The sequence below is a fragment of the Balearica regulorum genome, chromosome 4 (assembly GCF_011004875.1).
Source record: "Balearica regulorum gibbericeps isolate bBalReg1 chromosome 4, bBalReg1.pri, whole genome shotgun sequence".
Taxonomy (NCBI): domain Eukaryota; kingdom Metazoa; phylum Chordata; class Aves; order Gruiformes; family Gruidae; genus Balearica; species Balearica regulorum.
Window position 1 is genome coordinate 62,781,829 of NC_046187.1, and position 20,394 is coordinate 62,802,222.

Here is a 20,394-nt window from a genome sequence, read left to right on the forward strand (position 1 = left end):
TCACTGTAACTGAAAACGGAGCGTTTAGGGGTACTTAAGAGAGTTGTGAATACTGGGCTCAAGCAATCAGCAGCAAATTAAGGTTTAAACCAGCTTATTTTTTTGTTCACAGTAAAGGCGCTGTAGGGTCTTGTTAGTTACATGTTGCTGAGTAGGAACATTGAAATGTAGGAGAAATGAAATAAAAAGCTGCATAAATGTCATTTAGGAATTTTAAATGTAATTTTCTTTCCTTGTTCTGCAAACAATTATTCACAGCTCATAGATCTAGTACACTTAGACTGAACACTTCATTGAAAATCTCATCTCTTCAGAAAACCTATATCCATTCTGATAAGGTTCAGCTCACTAATTTTAGCTTTTTTTTTATTTTATTTTATTATGCCCTGGTTTTAAGACTGAGAATTCATGGAGCAATAAAGCGAAGAGCATTTGTCAACAGCAAAAGCCTCAAAGACGTCCGTGCTCTGAACTTCTCAAATATCTGACTACAAATGATGACCCTCCTCAGACCAAACCAGCAGAGAACAGGAACAGCAGCAAAGAGAAATGCACCTCCAAAAGGAAGCCCCATCTGCAGTCTCAGACAAATCATCTGCAAGGTAGGTGTGGGACTACAGAACACAGCTTTGGTACCAGCAGTAGCGAAGGGAAGCTGAAATACTGCGGTTGTGAATACCCTCGATACCTCTTCTGTTCTTTGGATTAGTATTGTAAATCCAGCATCACTTCTGTGTAGGGAGAATTTTAAAACAGTATAATGAAGTTAGAATTAGTTAGCTAGATTTAGGTTTTAAATAGTTTTAATCCTGTCTCTGTCACCCTCACCTCAGCAAAGGAATCTCAGGGAAAAAAAGTTTTAACAAATGCCACATGGTAATATACCAGGCTAGCTGCAGATATTTATTCACAGAGTACTGTACCACTAAGAAATCATTATACCCCCTAAACAAGCTGGGCAGGCCAGTTCATTAGTGAGCTTCTTTCTTTTTTGCTAGTGTAAAACTGAAGGCATTGTTAACCTGCCACATAGTCCTTCAGAGACAATAAATAGTGCTCTCACTGCTACAGAGAAAGCAATAAATGTGTCATTCCTGTTAAAGCTGGAATGCCGGTTTGTAATTTTATTTTGTAAACAGTTGAAAGTTTAGCTGCCATGCCGATCTTTCTTTGTCTTTTTAGGTTCTTTATGGCCAAAACTAAAGACTTGTGTTGACTTTTAGTATCCCCTGATGCATAACAAACTGGACTATATTACAAGTAGATTCTATGACAGAGATGCAAGAACTTAAAGCCCCCTCTCTCGCTTTCTCTCCCCCTTGTCCTCTGCCTGTTTTCCCAAGATAAAGGAAAGCTGTAAAAGCTTGTGATGCCAAAGGGAGCTTTTTTTAAAGTTACTGTTACTTTAAAATACATCTATGTATACATATTGGCCTGGCATCTGGAAGGCCAGGTGCATATCTCAGTCACATCAGTGCAAATCCTGGGTGACTCCACTAAAGTCGATGGAAGTTATCTGGCTGCAACAGAGATCAGGATATGACCCTAAATGTGTTATTCTGGTATTTTTAAAGCAGCAAGTGTAAACTGTATATGTTTTTTCTGCTTTTCCTTTCCCCCCTCCCTGCTTTTTCAGCCCCCATCAAATCTAGTTTTTCACTCTTCACTAGGAAGTATAAGCAAACACTAATAAAAATAATCTTCCTTTCCTGCCACTAAATACCCTTCTCACAGCTGTACATTCTGACATCCTATTTCCCCATTATGGTCTCAAATTCTCTGAACAATGTTTCTTGTAAGAAAGAAATCCAGCTGCCCCTAGAGCTTCGTGGATGCCAACTGCCACTCCTTCTGGATGGCTTCAGCAGTCTGCTTCACAGCAAAATCCAGACTGAACTGTACATGTAAAACCTGGGTCTTACTGCAATGGTACTGAAACATAGACCTGCCAGAAGTTACAGGGGGCTTTATTAACACGATTGGGTGTTAAGGTGATGTGTAATAAGGTATATCATGTATAACATGCTATATGCACATGTATGTTATACACATACATAGATGTACGTGCACGCACATGAATACAGCTTATAAAATCTTCCTATTTAGGTCAGAGCTGCATTTTTTCCCCAGCTGAGGATTGTGTAGATTCAGTGCAAAGAAGCAAGGCACGTTGGGTTGTGGAAACAGCGTGGAAGGACAGGTTAGGAAAGTCCAAAGGGACATATAGCTAACTTACCAGTGTTTAACAGATGACTCTGACTTTGGTGGTATTGCAGGCAAAACTGCAGGCAGAGAGAAATTGCTCTCTTCTTTAGTTCCTGCAGTTTAATTTACAGGCTTCTGAAATGTTGTTTTTTCATCAAATTTGCCTCATACACCAATATATGACTTCAATATCAATGGATTAGCATATAATACAAATACAAGAATATAATGCTTTCAGCTTGGACAGTCAATTCATGTAAAATCAACCTTGCAAATTTAACTGGTATTCGCAGACCTGCAGTCATTTGTTCATACATTTAATCAAAAGTACAAGAAAATTGGCTCCTTCTTTTTTAAAAAATAATCAGGGTCTGATGTTTTCTTTCAAAGTTAGGGAAAGCTCACAAAGAATAAGTCAAACGGTATTTTCCTTTAGGGTTATTGTTGCAAACATATTGCAGACCCACGGGAATGTCCACAAACCCATTCATGCCAAAGATCATCTGTGGTTTTGCATTGAAATTTGCCCATGAGGAAACTTAGTTCTTTTGAACCTGAATGTTTTCAATTTACAGGGACAAGCAACTTCATGTGAACCCTTTTTAATAGGAAAAACACACCACAGTACACCTTGAAACTCTAATAAAGAGGCACCGTGGAAAATGATAGTGTCTTGGCTAAATATTTACACTATCAATAGCTGTATGTGAGGACAAATCCTTTGCAGGAATACTGTTTGGTCAAGCCCTTGCCCAGCAATAAGAAAACTGATGGGTGTTTTGGTATGTGAATTTCTCAGTGGGAAAGCTCAGTGATATCTGCCTAAAATGAATGCATACGAATGTGAGATAACGCCTTGGTTCTGTGCCCATCGCTGGCAGATTTCCACTCTGTCTCAGTGCTTCACAATTTTATATATATATATTCTGATGTGGGACTATTCTGTGGGACTAATGAGAGCTAGAATGAGACTTTTGAGAGGCTTAAATATGTCTTACACATTCACCTTCCTCAGCTTAAATTGGATAAGAGTATGTAGATTTTTATCCTCTAAAAAAAAAAGTGGAAGCCTTTGTATAAAACTTTATTCCAGAGCCTAACTGTAAAGTCTGGGGTTTTTAAGCCAGTTTTACCTCCAGGTAGCCACTGGCAAACATTAATATCCCTAGATGTATATAAAATACACACAAAGATATGTCAGGTTACATTCAGTCTTACCGCACCTGGTTTTATGCACAAATCAGCATCAGTGCTGGATCAGACAAATAACTCGTTGAGGTGCATCTCCTCACTCCAGCAGTGACTTCTGAGGAAGGTGAACCCGAGGTGAACACCTGAGCTTCCATTTCTAACTTTCATATGGGGAGGAGGAGAAACAATATGCAGCTCTTGAGAATTGAGTTAATTTTAAAAAAAATAATGTAATATTACTTCAGGAATACTCTAGAGCTTAGAAAAGTAATCAATTTGCATATAAAATCCTTTAATGTTGATGGGAGCTCCAAGCCTGGAATGAATACGAAATACACAGTAGTGACACTCTGGACAAAAGATCTGCAGTGCAGGAGTGTTCAAGGGGAACATTTGTCTTAAGTAATTAATTTGCAGAAGAGATCCCCTGCTGTTGTTCTTGGTACAATGCTCTCTGCGTTTAAATGTCAATCTAACTTCTGAAAAGTAAAATTTGCAAGTAATATTATTTTTAATTTTTAAACATTTTACTGGCAATTAAAGGAATCTTAGTTGTATTACAACATCCTAGTTCTTGGCTTGCTTTGGGAAAATACAAGTTTGCATGAATAAAAGCTACAAAGACTTTTTTTTGATAGCTAGAGCTTTGGTTTTTTGTGTATGTTGGGATTTTAGTGCTGAGAGCTTCAACTCCATTTTTAACCATCTGTAACTATGTCCATGGCTTGTCACAGTTTGCAGGATAATTTGCAGAAATTTGGACTATAACTGGTTGGACTCTGGCCTCACAGAAACAACCTATTCTCAATGCTACATATAAAATTGTATATTGTAGAAGTAAAATTAACTGAATATTCATAACGTTCTGTTACTTCGTAGTTATTCTGCTGCTCCTGTTTCCAAATAGAATGTGAACTGTAGTCTAAATTAACTCTAAGAGAAATAATATTTTCACAGTGTATCTACAGCGTAGAGTTCTTCATTGATTTTTAACATGTACCACTCTTCTTCTGAAAGGTTCTTGGCATTTGGGTTGTGTACTGTGTTTCAGAGATACAGTAATTGATGTAAATCATTGTTGAAATTCAGGTGCCCTTTTGGTACCAGTAAGAAGGAATCAGGTTGAGTCTCCTCATTTATCTATCTAGGATACACTGAAATGGCTGTTGAACTATCAGAGCTCAGCCCTAACTGACTAACATGGGATTCCAGCACCAAAATAAAAAGAAATCTTTTTAGTATAGGTTATGGAGTGTTTAGATATTCCGTAACCATTTTCTTTTTCCCTTTAGCCAAACCAACAAGTTTATCACTTCCATTGACGCCCGAGTCACCAAAGTAAGTACTAAAAAGTGCAAACATTTATAAAAGGGAGGGGGTTTCAATAGATTTTGGCTACAGCAACTCCATTTCAGCTTGTTTTTATAAATGTGCCCTGTCTTCCAGTGATCCCAAGGGTTCCCCATTTGAGAACAAGACTATTGAACAAACCTTAAGTGTGGAACTCTCTGGAACTGCAGGTGAGAAATGGGGAGTGCTGGCTCTTCCTTTAAGCATGGCTCATGTGTGTGTTTGTTCCTTTTAATATACCACATGTACAGCGCGATCTCACAGAGGTCTCCAGTAGATTAACTTCAGTGGAGTTTAGCATTGACTTTTTATCCAGTTACCTGAGAAGGAATGTGTTTGAAAATACGGCTCCAAACCTCCACAAGAGAGCATAATTTCTGGGAAAATATGAATGAAACCATTTAGCTGTTATACTTCCCCATTTCCCCATAGATTTGTGTACTGCTGAGCACCATCTTTCAAAGACAAACCCCACAGCACAGTGTAATAGATGTTACAGATGGAAAAGTTATGTCATCCAGTCTGTCTCCAGGCCGGTCTAGGGCTGTACGTGACTGCATGTTTCAGTGCTTTGTCAATTCTAGATTAATATGTCACAAATAACAGCTTTCTCCTCTACTACTGAAAAACTATTCCATAGCTTAGAGGTAATTTTTTCAATTGGTATTCATTTTATATTCTTGCTTTCTCTTTACTTCTTCCATTAGCACACTTCACACAACCTCCCTTTATCCTCCTCCTCCTTTCAGATCCCTGGTGTTTGTACCTTTTAAAGGTTTGTAGATTTTTTTTATCATGTGCTGGTTTAGTTCATGCATCACCCATTGCAGTCATTTAATTCATCTGCTCTTCTTTCTGCTAAAGTCAATTCCTTCAGACTCAGATCTGGTTTATTGCTTTCCTCTGAACTCTGTTTTGCCTACATTTTCCTGAGGTGTCCAGAACTGAGCACAAGAGCACACGTTGAGCTCCATCTAAGCTATTGCCAAGACTGTTTTCTTTCTCAGTTGTGTAATATTGAAAAATAAGATCTATAATTGGCATGTGTTTCTGTCAGGGTAACAGGGGATTGTAAATTATGTGATCTCTAGTGTTTTGGGGGGCATTGCAAAATATGTCTTCAGGTAGTGTAAATCAACTTGATGCCCCTAAATTCAGTGGCAGCTTTACACAAGAGCAGGCCCAAGCACTAGATTTGTGTATGTACTTTGGGCTTTCACCTCCCTGCAACCATCATTTCACTTTTTCAGAAACTTCATTAGTTCAGCATTAATACATACACGCTTACCTCTGCCATGTCCTGAAAACCTGCAGTTTTAATCATTACTTTCGTGACAAAAGGAAGCATCCTTCCAATGCACCTTCTTTTTGCAAAACCAACACAAACATGGCAAAATTCAGTGTATGCAGCAGGATAATCCCTCTCAGTGCCAGTAGACCTGAAGCATGAAGAAGCCTCTTTTATCATTACTGGAGAGCAAATCTGCATGAGAGTGCCCATTTGTAAGCACACTGGTAAGTCGGTGCTTAGTGCTGCCAACTGAAAGGGGCAGATGAGGTGACTGGAGCAGAGTGGTACAAGCAGCTGTTGAAGTCACTGAAGGGAGCAGTGTTTTCTCCCAGCCGGAAAGTCAGCAGCCTGCTCTTCCCTTCAGCTGACTAGACAGAAACTGGGAGTCAGTCTGACCCCTGTATAGTCCTCTGGTATTGCCTCCATAATGGCAACAGGAATGGTCTTGGTATTACCAAATTCATTCTGCTCCATCAGCTGTGCACAAAGGAGGAAAGAAAACAGCTCTGTAGTTGTCTTAGACACTATAACACGAGAACTAGCACATTAAAAAAATGCATCAGAAGTTGTGAAACAGCACAACTGGACAAATACGTGAATTGGAATATTGTACTATGAAAACATGATTTATTATTTTCCCTCTGGAAGTAAATAGAGTCTAGCTAGAAAGTAAACTGATGATAATCAGGAAGAATAAGAGTTGGTGGAGTGTGTGTGGCCAAGGAGTTGGTTACCAAGTGTTACCAAGCAGCATACTTGATGGTGGCTCTTGGACTTCCACTTGCTCTGGTCTTCACAATGCCTGGTTGAGGCGATTTCAGGAGATTGTATTTCATCACTTGGTAGCTGTATTAATCTCTGCCTTCAGATACACATAGGTTTTATTTTTATATTCATATATGTATATAAATCTATAAAAGGATGAGTGGTTGTGCATGTCTTTTCAACTCATTTGTATTGCAGTAGTGTCTTGTGTCATGAGTCTGCTTGTGCTGGAAGTAGACAAGTACATAACAGAAACAACCTCGAGTACTGAAGAACTTACAGTGTATGTGAGTAAATCATGGCAGAATTGGGACCCACTTCATTAAAAAAAATACACAACAACAAAAAACCACCCCAAAATAAGGAAAAAAATAGTGGCAGTAGTGATTAATAATACCTTGGAGTTCTGTAGTGAGACCCTGGCAACTCCAAATTATATCCAGATAACCGCATTGCTCATTGTCCTTATATAGGGCAGCTTGCACTGTACAAGCTCTATTTATTATAATTTAAATAGGAGTTGCCTTGATCTCACTGCTGAATTGAAAAGACCATTAGCAGTGCTGCTCACACTATCCAAGCACAAAGTATTTTAATATAAATAGCAGCTCCCTTGATCTCTCTGCTGAAAACAACATTGGTTCCCTCACTGATGAATTAACTATAAAGTAGAAAAATAAATAAATAAAAGCATTTCCCACATGATCCATCAATCTCCGTCACACGCACATTTTGGATTAATGTATCTAAAGTCAAACTGAAACCGTTCTCTTGCTGATGCTATATCTTGCTTTAGAATGGATTTGTTAGTAGTTGGGAATGTAACTTTGTCCTCCCTAAAACTGTCAAAACATTGATTTGTCAAATTAGAAGGAACAAATATTTTTAAAAGTGTTTTCAAGCCACACATAAGAATTCTTCGAATGCACTTTAAATGGCCTATGATAGAGGAGTAAGTCCATTGCTATCTAAAATCCCAACTCCTACAGCTGATTTCTGGTGCTATTTTAAGGAAAAAGGACCAGAACATCATGATATAGAGGGAATCCTAGGTGATGATAATGCAGTGGATGAAATTTCTGTGTAAGGCGGGTCTCATTCTGAGTGAGAGGCTTGCAAGAGGTCCTTCTCCCTTTGTTTCCACAGCTAGCTGCATTGCCAACACCTTGTCAAGAGGCCATGGGCTGGAACCTCTCTAATGTCTTCCAGGAACATGGGATGTTTCTGTGTCACTGGAAGACCTCTTTCCTCTTTGTTACCAGTCAGGATGAGGGAGCAGGTGCAGGCACAGGGACTGGGAGGAGGACTCACCCTCTAGAGATGGCTGTGTTTTTCTTGGTGATTGATGGCTCCTCAATGATTGTCTTGGACTTTCTGCTGAACTTCTAAATGCCAGGAGTTAGACGGCATTTAGATGGCTCCTAAATGTTTGAAATTCATCTCTGTCTGTTCTCTCAGTGTCTTTTTAAACCTTCACTCCTAAGTACTTAAAGCCATCATGTAAGCGCATTAAGTGAGTTTACGCAGTTAAGGCTCAATCAGTAACTGGAAGGCTGTTTCTACCCTCTTATCTACAACAGGTGACTTGGTGAAAAGTCTCTCATTTGCACACAGATCCCTGTAATTTACTTGAGCATAAAACTCCTCACCGGTCTTTCTTGGGTGCAAAATTTGATTTCTCCAAAAAGATGACAGAAAAGGCTTTATGAACACAATCAGCTTGAATAGTGATTTGGAATTCATGAGCGTCCTTGAGGGTACTTATACCCTGCTATTTGCCCACCTCTAGATCTGTGTTACCTCTTAGTTGTCAGAAAAAATACTTAAAATCTATCATATGAGAACTTGTTTGACCTCAGAATGATTTCTGATAAAATGAGATGTGAGATGCAGAGAGTTGTCCAGAGGGAATAAAATTTAGTAAATTATTTGATATTTTCAGGCATCTGTGTTTATTCTCTGCAGCACTGACAACAGGATTAGACTGAATACTCAACAAGCATGTAGGTTTTTTATTATATGATGGCTATTTAATTTTATTATATTTTCCTGGTTTCTGCAATCTTGTGCCACACAAAAGCTCTTCTGATTCTTGTACTGAATTGAGCTGTTATCTTGTGCTCAGTGTTTTAAGTGGCCTTAAATAATGTTTCCCTTGACAATCCATTTTCAAACTTAAAAGGTATAATAGAATTCATTTTCAATGCCTCTCAAAAGCCCAGTGCACATGTAGAAAGGTTCCAGAGCTGCGTTCCCCAAAAGACACTAATTCTCAGCCCCCTCAAAGCACAATAAACGTCATCAAACATTTAAATGCTAACAGTTACAGTAGCGTTTTAGAAAGATCAGTGTCTATGTAAAACAGCATTGCAAATCAGTCCTAAAAAGTCAAAATGTCACATTCTGTGCAAAGACATTCCCCTAATTTCTGCTTATCAACCTGAGTGCTGAGCTAAATGAGTTACTAAGGGCGTTTTTAGTAGAGTTTTGGAATGTATCAGAAGTAGTTTCACTCTGCCAGAGATTTCCTTGAAAGAAGTCGCTCGGCCAAGGTAGCAGATTCGGCACACATGCGAACACCTTTTGTTGCACAGACACCGGGAGGACGGTGCTGCTTCGGCAGCAGTGCTGGCAAATTGATGTAAGCTATTTTCAAGCACAAGATCACCGAGTGAGTTCGTAGTATATAGACAGAGCAAGGCAAAGTGCAAACGTACCATTTACTGAAGCCATTGAATTAAAGAAAAGTCCCTACAAAGAAAATGGTTTTATAGCATGTCATGAAAAAATACTTGCCTTTTACTTTAAAAAGAAAAAAGACTGTTTAAGGGGGATGATTGTAGAGTATGTACCACTTCTAACAGATTTGCTGTGCAGAAGTACATAAGTGTGAGTGATGTAGAGGTACTTGTTTATTATAGAGCACATTTCAATGCAGTAATCATAAATATTGCTAAGGTTGTGCTCTGTTGAAATATGACCTACATACTCTTGATTGTTTGTGTTACGTGATTTGTCTGACACCCATTACATTCTGGGTAATGGCAGCCATTTGTTGCTGTGCACAGCAGGCTCTTTTGACAAAAGAAAATAGGCAGCAATAAAAAAGCTATAGTCTGAATTACATTCTGCACAGCGCTGCACTGCTGAGAGTTTGTGCAAGTGTGTTAACAATGCTCTGAACTGCCTCTTGTCAGCCTTCAGCCCGTAATGGCCATCTGTCCTTCCATAAATCTGTCAAAACCTGCTAAGTTCAAGAGAGAGCACAGAATATACCTTGTACTGTCAACGCTAAAATGTACACATTGGTGGAGAAATTGGCGCGTATGAAATAATCCAATGGTTATAGAATATTGTAACGCTGTTGGTGCGGGATCATGGCTCTTGGTGAAGATTACCAGGGATTAGTGTGAAGATGAGCGAGTGTGCAGTCAGCTGGTTTTCTCAAAGTTCACAGTTTGGACACTGGTCATGGGACACGCTGAAGGTGGACTCCGTAGCGGTGACGTGAATTCAAAACTTCACTTCCCCCTCCACCCCCCAGTGGAGGATTGTTCAAAAGTTAAATGAACATTTTCCAACTTTTATCTGTTTCTACTTGCCTGTGCACTTCCTGCTTCTGCTGAAAACTAGGAAAAAAGCCAAAATGCCACGAGGAAGCCCTTTCTTAGGATGTCCCCAGCACAGCTCTGCCAGCAAGAGAAGTGCCAGTAAATTTAGCTCAGTCTGTACTTTTGCAAGGGTTTTTTTTGGTGGTTTGTTTCCCTCCCCTAAAGATTGTTGGACTCCTTGTATGGCTTCTGGAAATCGCTGTGCTCTGTGTTTAGCTAACTTCCTGCCAGGGCTAGCTTTAAAGAAGTGTAAATGGAAACAATATTTTATTTTGAATATTGGATTATTTCTGGGGTTTCTTTGCCTGAAATTCTTAAATGTGCGTGTTCATTGTGGAATGTTTGTTGGAAGTAACAAGGAGGGGCTGGAATTGATATTCTCCTGCTTCACTCTTTCTTTAAAACTGCATCCAAAAATTCAGCAACTAACACCAGAGCTTCTCAGGTGCTATATAATTTCACAAGTAGGAATGATGGATCAAAATTTTTTACTAGAAAACAGTTGTTGCTTACTCAAATCTTTGTTGAATCTGAGCCTGATTTTTTTAACCCAGAAATGATTACTGCAGAGTTTTGAAGAGGAATGTTCTCTTCGTTTTACCAAAAATTCATTTGGTAGTCAAAAATATTTGTTAGTGAGCAGGTGGACAAGGTGTGAAATGTGTACTGCTGACTCAAGTGAATTTTTGGGAAGGAACAAAGAAAAAATTGAGGACTCAGAGGAAATGTTTTAACAGTGATGACTTTGCACAAAACTTTTTCATTTTTAAAATCAAATTTGGGGTAACTGGAGTTTTAGGTATCAGCATATTTGCCTCCGTTTCCCCGACTTTGGTGGCTGTAGACAAAGTCTTCACGTAGCCATGCGAGGCTCATAACCATGAACCAAACATTCAGACAAAATCAAGCTTCACTCTCACATCAAGTATTCATGCCTTGGTACTCCTATCTTCTTTTTTTCTGGAACAAATTCATTGCAGTTAATGCAATGGGACTCCCAGTCTCCATTTATGGTCCTTAGGGAGCACTGTGCATTGATGGACGCTTTTCCTTCTTTACAGAAAAACAGTATAAAACATGTTCCATTTGCATTGATCTGCTGAGCTCTGTTGCATGGCTAAAAATACAAAACAAAACTCTATAGCCATGTTTGAAATACACATTTCCTGTAAGTGTGCCTGCGCTCTCTTTTCATTCTTGCTAAGGAAGTAATGGAAAGCTCATTGCTTGGGCTAGAAGAAATCTTGGACAGATTGACCTCTGGAGTGCAGAAGCAAATTTTAAAAACGTAACATACTAACTAGCTTCCTGAAGAGTAATTATTTCCTGAACAGTGGCCACAGGTTGCTGTTACTCTGCGCTGGCATCCTGTGCTATCCTTTTATAGTCTGAAGAAATTCTATGATTTCTACAGAAAATGTGGACAGTTATATTCTACCCTTACAAAAAACATTGGAAGATGCTGCTTTGGTTCCCAGGTTTTACTAGAATGGTCTGTAGGCCTTCTTGCAATTTTATCTCACCATAGCGATATAATCTATTACAGTTATGCAAAAAATCCTGGTTGTTAGTGGTATCTTTAGTCTTTGAATACTTACCTGTTTCATATCAACTCCCTTCTTCATGACTCTCACTAATATTTAGTTATAAAGGTAATGGTTCTTTACAGTTGCAGTTGTCCTATTGTTCACTTGGGTTTCAGTTACAGAACCACATTTCAGGAAAAATGTGTTAGTTATGCTTACAAGACTGTATTATACAAACATTAGCAATGGTTTACTAAGTTAATGAACTGTGAAGACAAAGAGTCATTGCAGTCGAGTTGTAGAGCTGCTGTACTTGCTTGCATTCAAGTTCTGCATCCTGCCCAGGTTCCTTTTGTAGCACTCATGTATTTTTCTCAGGTTTGCTTTTATTCAGGTTTTTGTCTGATAATTTCGTTAGGTTTCTGACAGTGCGAGACTTTTGATTTTTATATCAAAATCTTTTTGATTTTTAACAAAAACGTCTTTTGGTTTTTACCTCTTGATCTTTTCTATCAAAATCTACAGAGAGAGAGGCGGGTTTCGTGGAGGAAGGGGAGGGGCAGAAATGATGCTGAAGATTAATAGCATCTGTTGCTATTGTTGGTACCAGACCTTTGGTGTCTCACACTCCACATACTCTTATTTCCAGTATTAGTAGTGTTAAATTAAAATGACATAGAATGGGTCTTGCTTTGTATCTGTTTTAAAGAAGTACGTGAGCCACCTTTATAACCGTTGTCCAAGTGCTTAAAAATACTCTGTTCCTCCTTTTTTCCTCCTTAGGCCTAACTCCACCTACGACCCCTCCTCATAAAGCCAACCAGGATAATCCTTTTAGGACTTCACCTAAGACGAAGTCATCATGCAAGACTGTTGTACCACCTTCAAAAAAGCCCCGCTATAGTGAGTCTTCCAGTTCTCAAGGAAATAACCCAATCAAGAAGGGTCCAGAACAGTCTGAGCTGTATGCACAGCTTAGCAAGACTACAGTCCTGTCCAGTGGACATGAGGAGAGAAAGACAAAACGGCCCAGTTTGCTGCTGTTTGGTGACCATGACTACTGTCAATCTGTGAATTCAAAATCGGAAATACACATTAAAATATCCCAGGAACTTCAGGACTCCAGACAACTAGAATTTAAGGATTCTTCACCTGGGTGGCAGTGTCAGATTTGTTCTTCTTTAGAACAAGACCAGTATTTCAAGAAAGAGACTTTACAGACAAGTAAGCAGGGATCCCATGGTAATAATAGAAAACAGCTCCAAGACCAGGAAATTCGGGCTGAACTGAATAAGCATTTTGGTCACCCCAGCCAAGCTGTTTTTGATGAAGAAGCAGATAAGACCAGAGAACTAAGGGACAGTGATTACAGTAATGAACAATTCTCCAAACTACCTATGTTTATAAATTCAGGACTAGCAATGGATGGTCTCTTTGATGACAGTGAAGATGAAAGTGATAAACTATGCTACCCTTGGGATGGGACACAAGCCTATTCATTATTTGATGTATCGCCTTCTTGCTCTTCTTTTAACTCTCCATGCAGAGATTCAGTGTCTCCACCCAAATCCTTATTTTCTCAAAGATCCCAAAGGACACGCTCTAGATCAAGGTCCTTTCCTCAACGCAGGTCTTGTTCCCGTTCTCCATATTCCCGATCGAGATCAAGGTCGCCCTGTAGTAGATCCTCTTCAAGGTACAGTACAGCAAATTCATATATCGTCATCGTAGTTAATAAGGAGAACAGCAAAAACATAAAGCAACTTAAAGGAAAGAAAGAATGAAAGACAGAAGATAAAAAAAAAAGAAATAACAATCCAGTGCACCTCATTCTATTGCTCCTGAGCTGATTAAGTCTGAAGGTTATAGGGTTGCTACAGAAACACTTGTTGCCATTATCCTTTAAATTTGCCAAGTTTACACTTTCTGAGTGGAGCCAGTCAGGTCAGCAGCAGAGCAATTGGTGGGAGATGTACACAGCTAACCTTTCCCATTATCTGTGAGCTGCCTGGTGCCAATCTAACTGCAGTCCCTATCAGATGAAGTTGACAGTGGCTGACTCTCTGTTCTGTGTTAGCCTCAATAAGGAACATTACAGAAGGGCAGGGGGGAAAAATCACTTGAAGCCCCTTAGTTGACTAGGAGATCGCAAACTGTCACTGGAAAATCTCACTGGTAGCTTAGAAGAAATTGTAAGTTCAGGGAAGAGGTAGAAAATGGTGTCAATAGATTCAAACTGAATGACAGAGGTGTATGTGTTTCTTCCTGCAGATCTTGTTGCTATTGTGAGTCCAGCCACTGTAGACACCGAGCATACAGAAGTTCTCCCTTATGTGCAAGATCGCGGTCCAGATCACCGTACAGTCGCAGACCCAGGTAGGGCATTTTGCGTGCATTTAGTTTGCTTTGCAGCTGGTTCTCAAGAGATAATGAAGCTTTCCAGAAACTGTATTACTAATTTTACATTCACAAATGCAGGTGCTTGATTTAATGACTAAGTTATGTTTCCTAGATATGACAGCTATGAGGAATATCAGCATGAAAGGCTGAAGAGGGAAGAATACCGCAAAGAGTATGAAAAACGGGAATCTGAAAGGGCCAAACAAAGGGAGAGACAGAGGCAGAAAGCAATTGTAAGCACTGTGAAGATAACTTTGATTTTGAAATAGATTTCTGTTTCTTTTCATAGATTTCTAAAGCTAGAACTCAGACTTTATTTTCTTCCTTTTTTATAAAAGAAAAAACGAAATACAAAAATCTGCTTACCTGTATTTCTTAGTATTTAGAATTTGAGGCAAATATGTGTTTTCATAACTATTTGTGTTTTAATGTTACAATACTAATTTTTTCAGGTTCTGTGAATTGCAGCTCTCCAAGTTTTTCGCAGATATAATGAGCTTGCTAGAAAAAAGTTTCATCCCAGACAACAGACAATTAAAAGTGAACCAGTCTATTTCTTATACAGATCTATCAGTGAACCTGCATTTTATACTATGTATCACCTACCAGAATGCCAGTAATCAATGTCTATTTTCTATATCTCTCGTTTTTTACATAAGTGATATAAGGAGTCAGCTTAAATACCGATTGCTGGACTTCTGTAGTAGCTGTAGTTGTCTGCACAGAAGGTGCAGATAACAGAATTCAAAACTGGGATCCAAAGACAGGAGTTTAATTCTTTTTTCCTGTCTATGACACGGTTAATTTTTAAGTTATTTTTAGCAAAATAAATAGTCTGAAGACATGATGCAATTTTAAAATGTCACTTAACACTGGCCCTTTCATAATGAATATCTATTATTTAATTATTTTGTTCATCAATGTTCTGTGTGAAACAACTGAAATACCTGAGGCAAAGGAAATACCCGTGTGGGGATGAGCGACTCTCTTGGCTGTTGTAGCAGTAGGACAGAAAAATGGCTATTAAATGGACTTTTGCCCCTTTTTAGTTCCCCATTGGCAACTGTATGATGGTTTTGATAAATTATATTGGGAGCTACTGTAAATCTGGACTCTTTTGTAGTTGTTAAGCCCATTTGGAGGCTTGCCTTAACATTTTATGGTTGGTTTTTGGTGTCCCGCTCTTCCTGTTCTGTTGTACCTTTACTGCTGTTCTGACTCTTCTTCCATGAGCTGGTGCAGACTGGGACACTTCATCATTTCCGGATTTTCCCTTAGTGCTCTGTCCCAGGCTCACCAAAATGAATAGGTCTTTTTTCCAGTGCCTTCAGTGGACTTTGTAGTAAAAGGTGATTTGTCACACACTCGGCAGCATTTCTCCTAATACTTAAACCTACAGAACTGAGAGTGCGTAGAGGTTGACAGACACTGGTGTAGTCTGTGGCAATGAGAAGTTCTGGGAGAGAATAGATACCCTATTTTCTGATTTTTGTCTGTGCCACTGTTGTTCTTAGTGAGCTTCATCAAATTGTTTCACTTTTCTCTGCTTCAGGTGCCCTATCTACAAAGTGTGGGTGATAACACATATTTTGTAAAGCATGAGATTTAGAGCTATAACATGCTCTGCTGTGCTGATCTGCAACTCAGTGAAGGCAATGGAATGATTTTGCTTGGCTTCAGACAGGGCTATATTTAAGTCAGTTGTTGCAGTTAGTTTTAAAATATCTGGCTTCCATCTGCTTAGACATGAACACTACCTTCCAGCAATCGTAACTTACACTGGCTGTTCTCTCTCAGCTCTAACACAAATTAGAGATTCAAGTAGACTTCTGTCATGGGTATATCTTGCTACTTCTCAATTATGGTACCTTACTGGTATAAATAAACCTGAATCCTCCTGAGGGGGTGGAAAAATTGATTTAATTCAATACAAACAAATATTTGGCAACTAGCTAATCAAGGGAAAATGAAAAAAAGAAAGACAAATTTTAAAAGCTCCAGATATGCTGCATCATAACTTCCTATGTTAAGAAGTATAGACATTTCAAAACCAAAGTTGAACTTATTTTCTTTCTAAAGTGAGCATTTTCATTATAATTAACTTCATTAATGAAATTATTTATTAATAAACATAAATAAATTAGAACTAAAAAATAAATATCAATAAATAGAACATTGCAAAAACTTATAGTCCAGTCACTGTGTAAGCGCTGCAGATGTAAATGAAATCCTATTCACTCCTTTCTCCAAAGTCTACCAGCACTTTTACTTCAAAAATCTGTATTGAATCATGCCAGTTTATTCTCTGTGCAAATAAGTAGGGGTTAGGGGACAGCAGAGAAAGGGGTGCCCTGATCTCATGAAGTCAGTGATAAAATTTGTGTTATTTCTAGCATTCTCTGCTCCTTTTCTTACTCCTTTTGGCTTATGGGTCTCTTCTGTGTCACTCTATTCTTTCTTGACGGACTCAATTCATTTATTGTTTAGCCACAAGAATGTCCTCTCTCTTTCCTTGAACTCTTTCTACAGTCCCATAAATTTAGATTTCTTTGCTTTCTGCATTGGGGATTTTTTAAAATTTTCTTTCTAGCCCATTCTCATGCTGCAAGAATTGATTCATGGCCACATACCTCCAGATACTGTTACAAGAGTGGCCCAAAACTTGGCAGTACTGATGCCTCGGGTGTTACACAGGGCAGGTGGCTTTTCTTCATGAGAAGCTAAGGTCTCAGGAGTTAGTTGTAGAAAGGATGCACAGTGGGAAGGGAACAAAAATTATGACTGAGCTAAAATCCATCAAGTATTATTCTTTCAATATCTAGCATTAGCTTCCATGGGACAAGAAGAGTAGAAACCTAGGAAAAAGAAATGAGAAAAAAAATCACGTATTTTGATCTGTCAAAACCATATATGCAGCAATGCCCTCTGATTGTGCAAGCAGCTTGTATTTTGGCAGATGTGAAGGCATATTGGCAGAACGCTGAGGAGGCTTGTTTCAGAAGCCTGTGCTCATACCATGTGGCAGAGGCGTGTTTAAATGGCTGCCCCGACAGTCTTGCACACAACACCTTTGCTGCAGTAGCTTCAGATCAGCTAGGAGCCGGGGCTAGCATTTCCCTGTATGGATTCCTGAATTCCTATCTAGGCTTACAGCTATATACAGGTGGTTTAGTTTAATTTTTAATAGTTTAGTTTAATCTTGACTTGATTTATTTCACTGGGTCCCCATTTTGTTTTAGAATGGATCCTCTTGAATGTAAGGATGGTCTGCCACCAAGACTTACTTAATTTTATAATGCTAACCAGATCATAGTGGAGATACTTTCATCAGGAAACTTGAGGAGCAACTGCAGGACAGTCTACGCAGGGCTTTGTAGAAACTGGGATCCAACCCCTAAACAAGGCAGATCACATTGCTTTGCAAAGAAGACTGAGGACCCATTTTTTCTTCTGATACACCCCAGGAAATTTCTGAGTTATGCAGGCTTTTACTGCAGCATCTCATTAGACCATGCGGCAAATACTTTCCAAGGCATGGCATCAGAAATACAGTTAGCACATTTCAATTCTGGAGTGACCAGTTAGTGGTTCCCCATTGATGTGGTGCACCAGGACTGGGAGGTTAAACTGTTTGATGAGCAGCCTGGTGTTCTGGATCCCTGCTACTCTGCCGCTATGGCCACGATAGCAACTGTCACATCCTCCCTGCTGCTCGTTTACTGCGTGCGCTGTCTGCTGCCAGGAGGTATAACAAAATCAGCTTTTATACCCGAGTAGAAAATTTCTATTAACATTACTACTTTTCATTTCTGAGTGCTGACAGCCTCCATCAGATTAAGTATCAAGAGTCCCTGTCCCAGAGAGCTTACAGACATAAGAAGATAAATACGCTGTGAGACCACTGAAGTGGAAAGAAACACAGGGTTTCAAAAAAAATAAATTGCTCTACAACAGGAAGGCAGGAGAAAGGTGGTTTCATAAATGAGTGCTTGGTTTCTCTAAAGTCTAAAACCAGAGTCAACCTATAATGGAGTGCATTCCCACTAATGAAAGATCCCACATACGTTGTATATTGAGTTTGGATTTTTTTGCTGTTGCTCATCTTGATGGCCCTGATCCCAGGCACTTTACTTTTGCTGCTGAGTTGCTGAAAATGTATCAAACAGATTACCTAAATCTTGAGTTTTACTGGTCCATCATTGTTTTTCTAGCAGTCACCATGGAGGGTGGCTGCACTGTTCCAGTCCTCAAGTAGCCACACAGCAGCATTTGAAAATTTTGTGCAATGTTCATTCTTTCTTTCTTTTCCAGTTTTCATGAGTCTCCCTTTTGCCGTTCATAATTGTCCACAGGTCATACTTAGTCCACAATTCTTCTTTATTACAAAATCTAAAGCAATTTTTTCTTACTGTGTCAGAATCTTAAGCATTGCTGGCTTTTTCCATCCATAGCATTTCTATTTTTTAAACTCTGTCCGACTGTTCCCATTGTACTTGCAAAATGGTGTTTGGTCTCCCGCTCTAAGGATTAAAGTCTTCATGACTTTTGACTGGAAAAGGAGAGAAGTCACTTGGCATGGAAGGCAGCAAAGGCATGGGGCTTGCACCCAGCCAGCTGCCTGTGCTGGAGGAAGCAGCAGAGCCTTTGACAAGCCCATTGCAGACCCCAGCTTTAAAACACTCCCAGATTTCTTCTCTCTGCTTCACATAGAGCATTATCTGGCTCTTAGACAGCTAGGTGGGCACCACAGATGTGCAGACAAAAAGCTGTAGGGAAAATGGGGACAGCAGCACTGTGCAGTGTTACCTCTGGAGTGGCTGCCTTCATTTCCCACAGACGCTACTTAGCAGCACCATGGGCAGGTAAAGCAAACAAGTGTTGGGTGAAGAAGCCTAGTGCAAAAATGCACATGAAAACTAATACATGTAATGGTCTGGGCTTTAGTTCTGTGTGAATTAAAGGATTAAAAATGAGGAAGGGAAAACAATAAAGCCTTTGCAAGACAAAAAGAACTTTAGCATCAGTGAACATTTTACAAGATGAGTGGTCCCTGTATTGACCCTTAGATGTGTAAAGTATATCCTGGTGCTGTTTTCTCAAGTTTTGGCATGCTCATGTTTTAGTATTTTCATTTGAGACTTCAAATACTGCTTCTCAGTCTGAGATTTTCTGCCACATCTGCCTATTCAAATGTTTTTACTGCAAGGAAGAAAGAGCAAGATTAAGAAGAAGGAGCTTTAGATAAACTTGAAAGAAGACAGACATGTTGGGCCTGAGGCAGTTGGCTGGACTCTTCTTTCTTTATTTACCTGGCAAAGCAATGAATTACGCTTTAAGGTTATGATGCAAAATAAATCATCTGCACTTTTGGGAGGGAAATATGAACAGTATCTTCTGGAGTTTCCTGCGGGTTCCCTCTGCCCACATTAAACTGAAGAGAAAACCTTTTCTCTGCAGTTCTTTAGGATCCCAAGTCATATATCATCTCCTCTAACAAGTGCAGTAAAAAGCATACTTAATATGCACATATGGACTTAGCATGTAACTTATTATAAAATAAAGGTCTTTAACATTTAGAGGTATGTTGTAATCTTGTTAGGCTTGTATAGCTCTTATTATTAATGGGAATAAAAGGCAGGTGTCTCTGTGAATACAAATAAATTTCTTCATAGTTGCTTTAAATAAACCAGAGTTAGCCAAGATGAAGACAATGCTGTATGAATCCTGTGTTCTCCAGTATCTTATACTAGCATGACACTTTGCTTAAAAAAAATACTTGAAAGAACATCTCCTCATGTGTGCACACTGGAGGACATATGGTGCATTTCAGCTTTAAATTTGAATTTCCTTAATTTTGCAGGTTTAACTTATTCCCTTAATGATAGTTTAACAGGCTTTTTTTTAATTGTTCGGTTTTGGTTTATTACGGTTTTCTTAAAGGGATATTAGAGATATAAAGGTTATTAGAGGGGTAGAAGAAGGAGAAATTGCGCAGGCATGCACACAGACTTATGGAAGAGCATTGCAATAGTTATTTCCATTGCACTGTAATATA

General features: G+C 39.1%; 1 protein-coding gene across 5 annotated transcripts in view; it reads left to right on the forward strand.

Annotated features, from left to right (window-relative positions):
• The window catches only part of PPARGC1A (PPARG coactivator 1 alpha), a 372,497-nt gene that overhangs the window by 342,098 nt on the left and 10,005 nt on the right, over positions 1 to 20,394 (forward strand). For all 5 annotated transcript variants that reach the window (XM_075752395.1, XM_075752397.1, XM_075752399.1 and 2 more), the window contains 6 exons: positions 398 to 602; positions 4,689 to 4,734; positions 4,843 to 4,916; positions 12,723 to 13,635; positions 14,211 to 14,315; positions 14,452 to 14,572. In XM_075752395.1, coding sequence (XP_075608510.1) covers positions 398 to 602; positions 4,689 to 4,734; positions 4,843 to 4,916; positions 12,723 to 13,635; positions 14,211 to 14,315; positions 14,452 to 14,572 — 1,464 coding nt within the window. The remainder of the gene's footprint in view (positions 1 to 397; positions 603 to 4,688; positions 4,735 to 4,842; positions 4,917 to 12,722; positions 13,636 to 14,210; positions 14,316 to 14,451; positions 14,573 to 20,394) is intronic.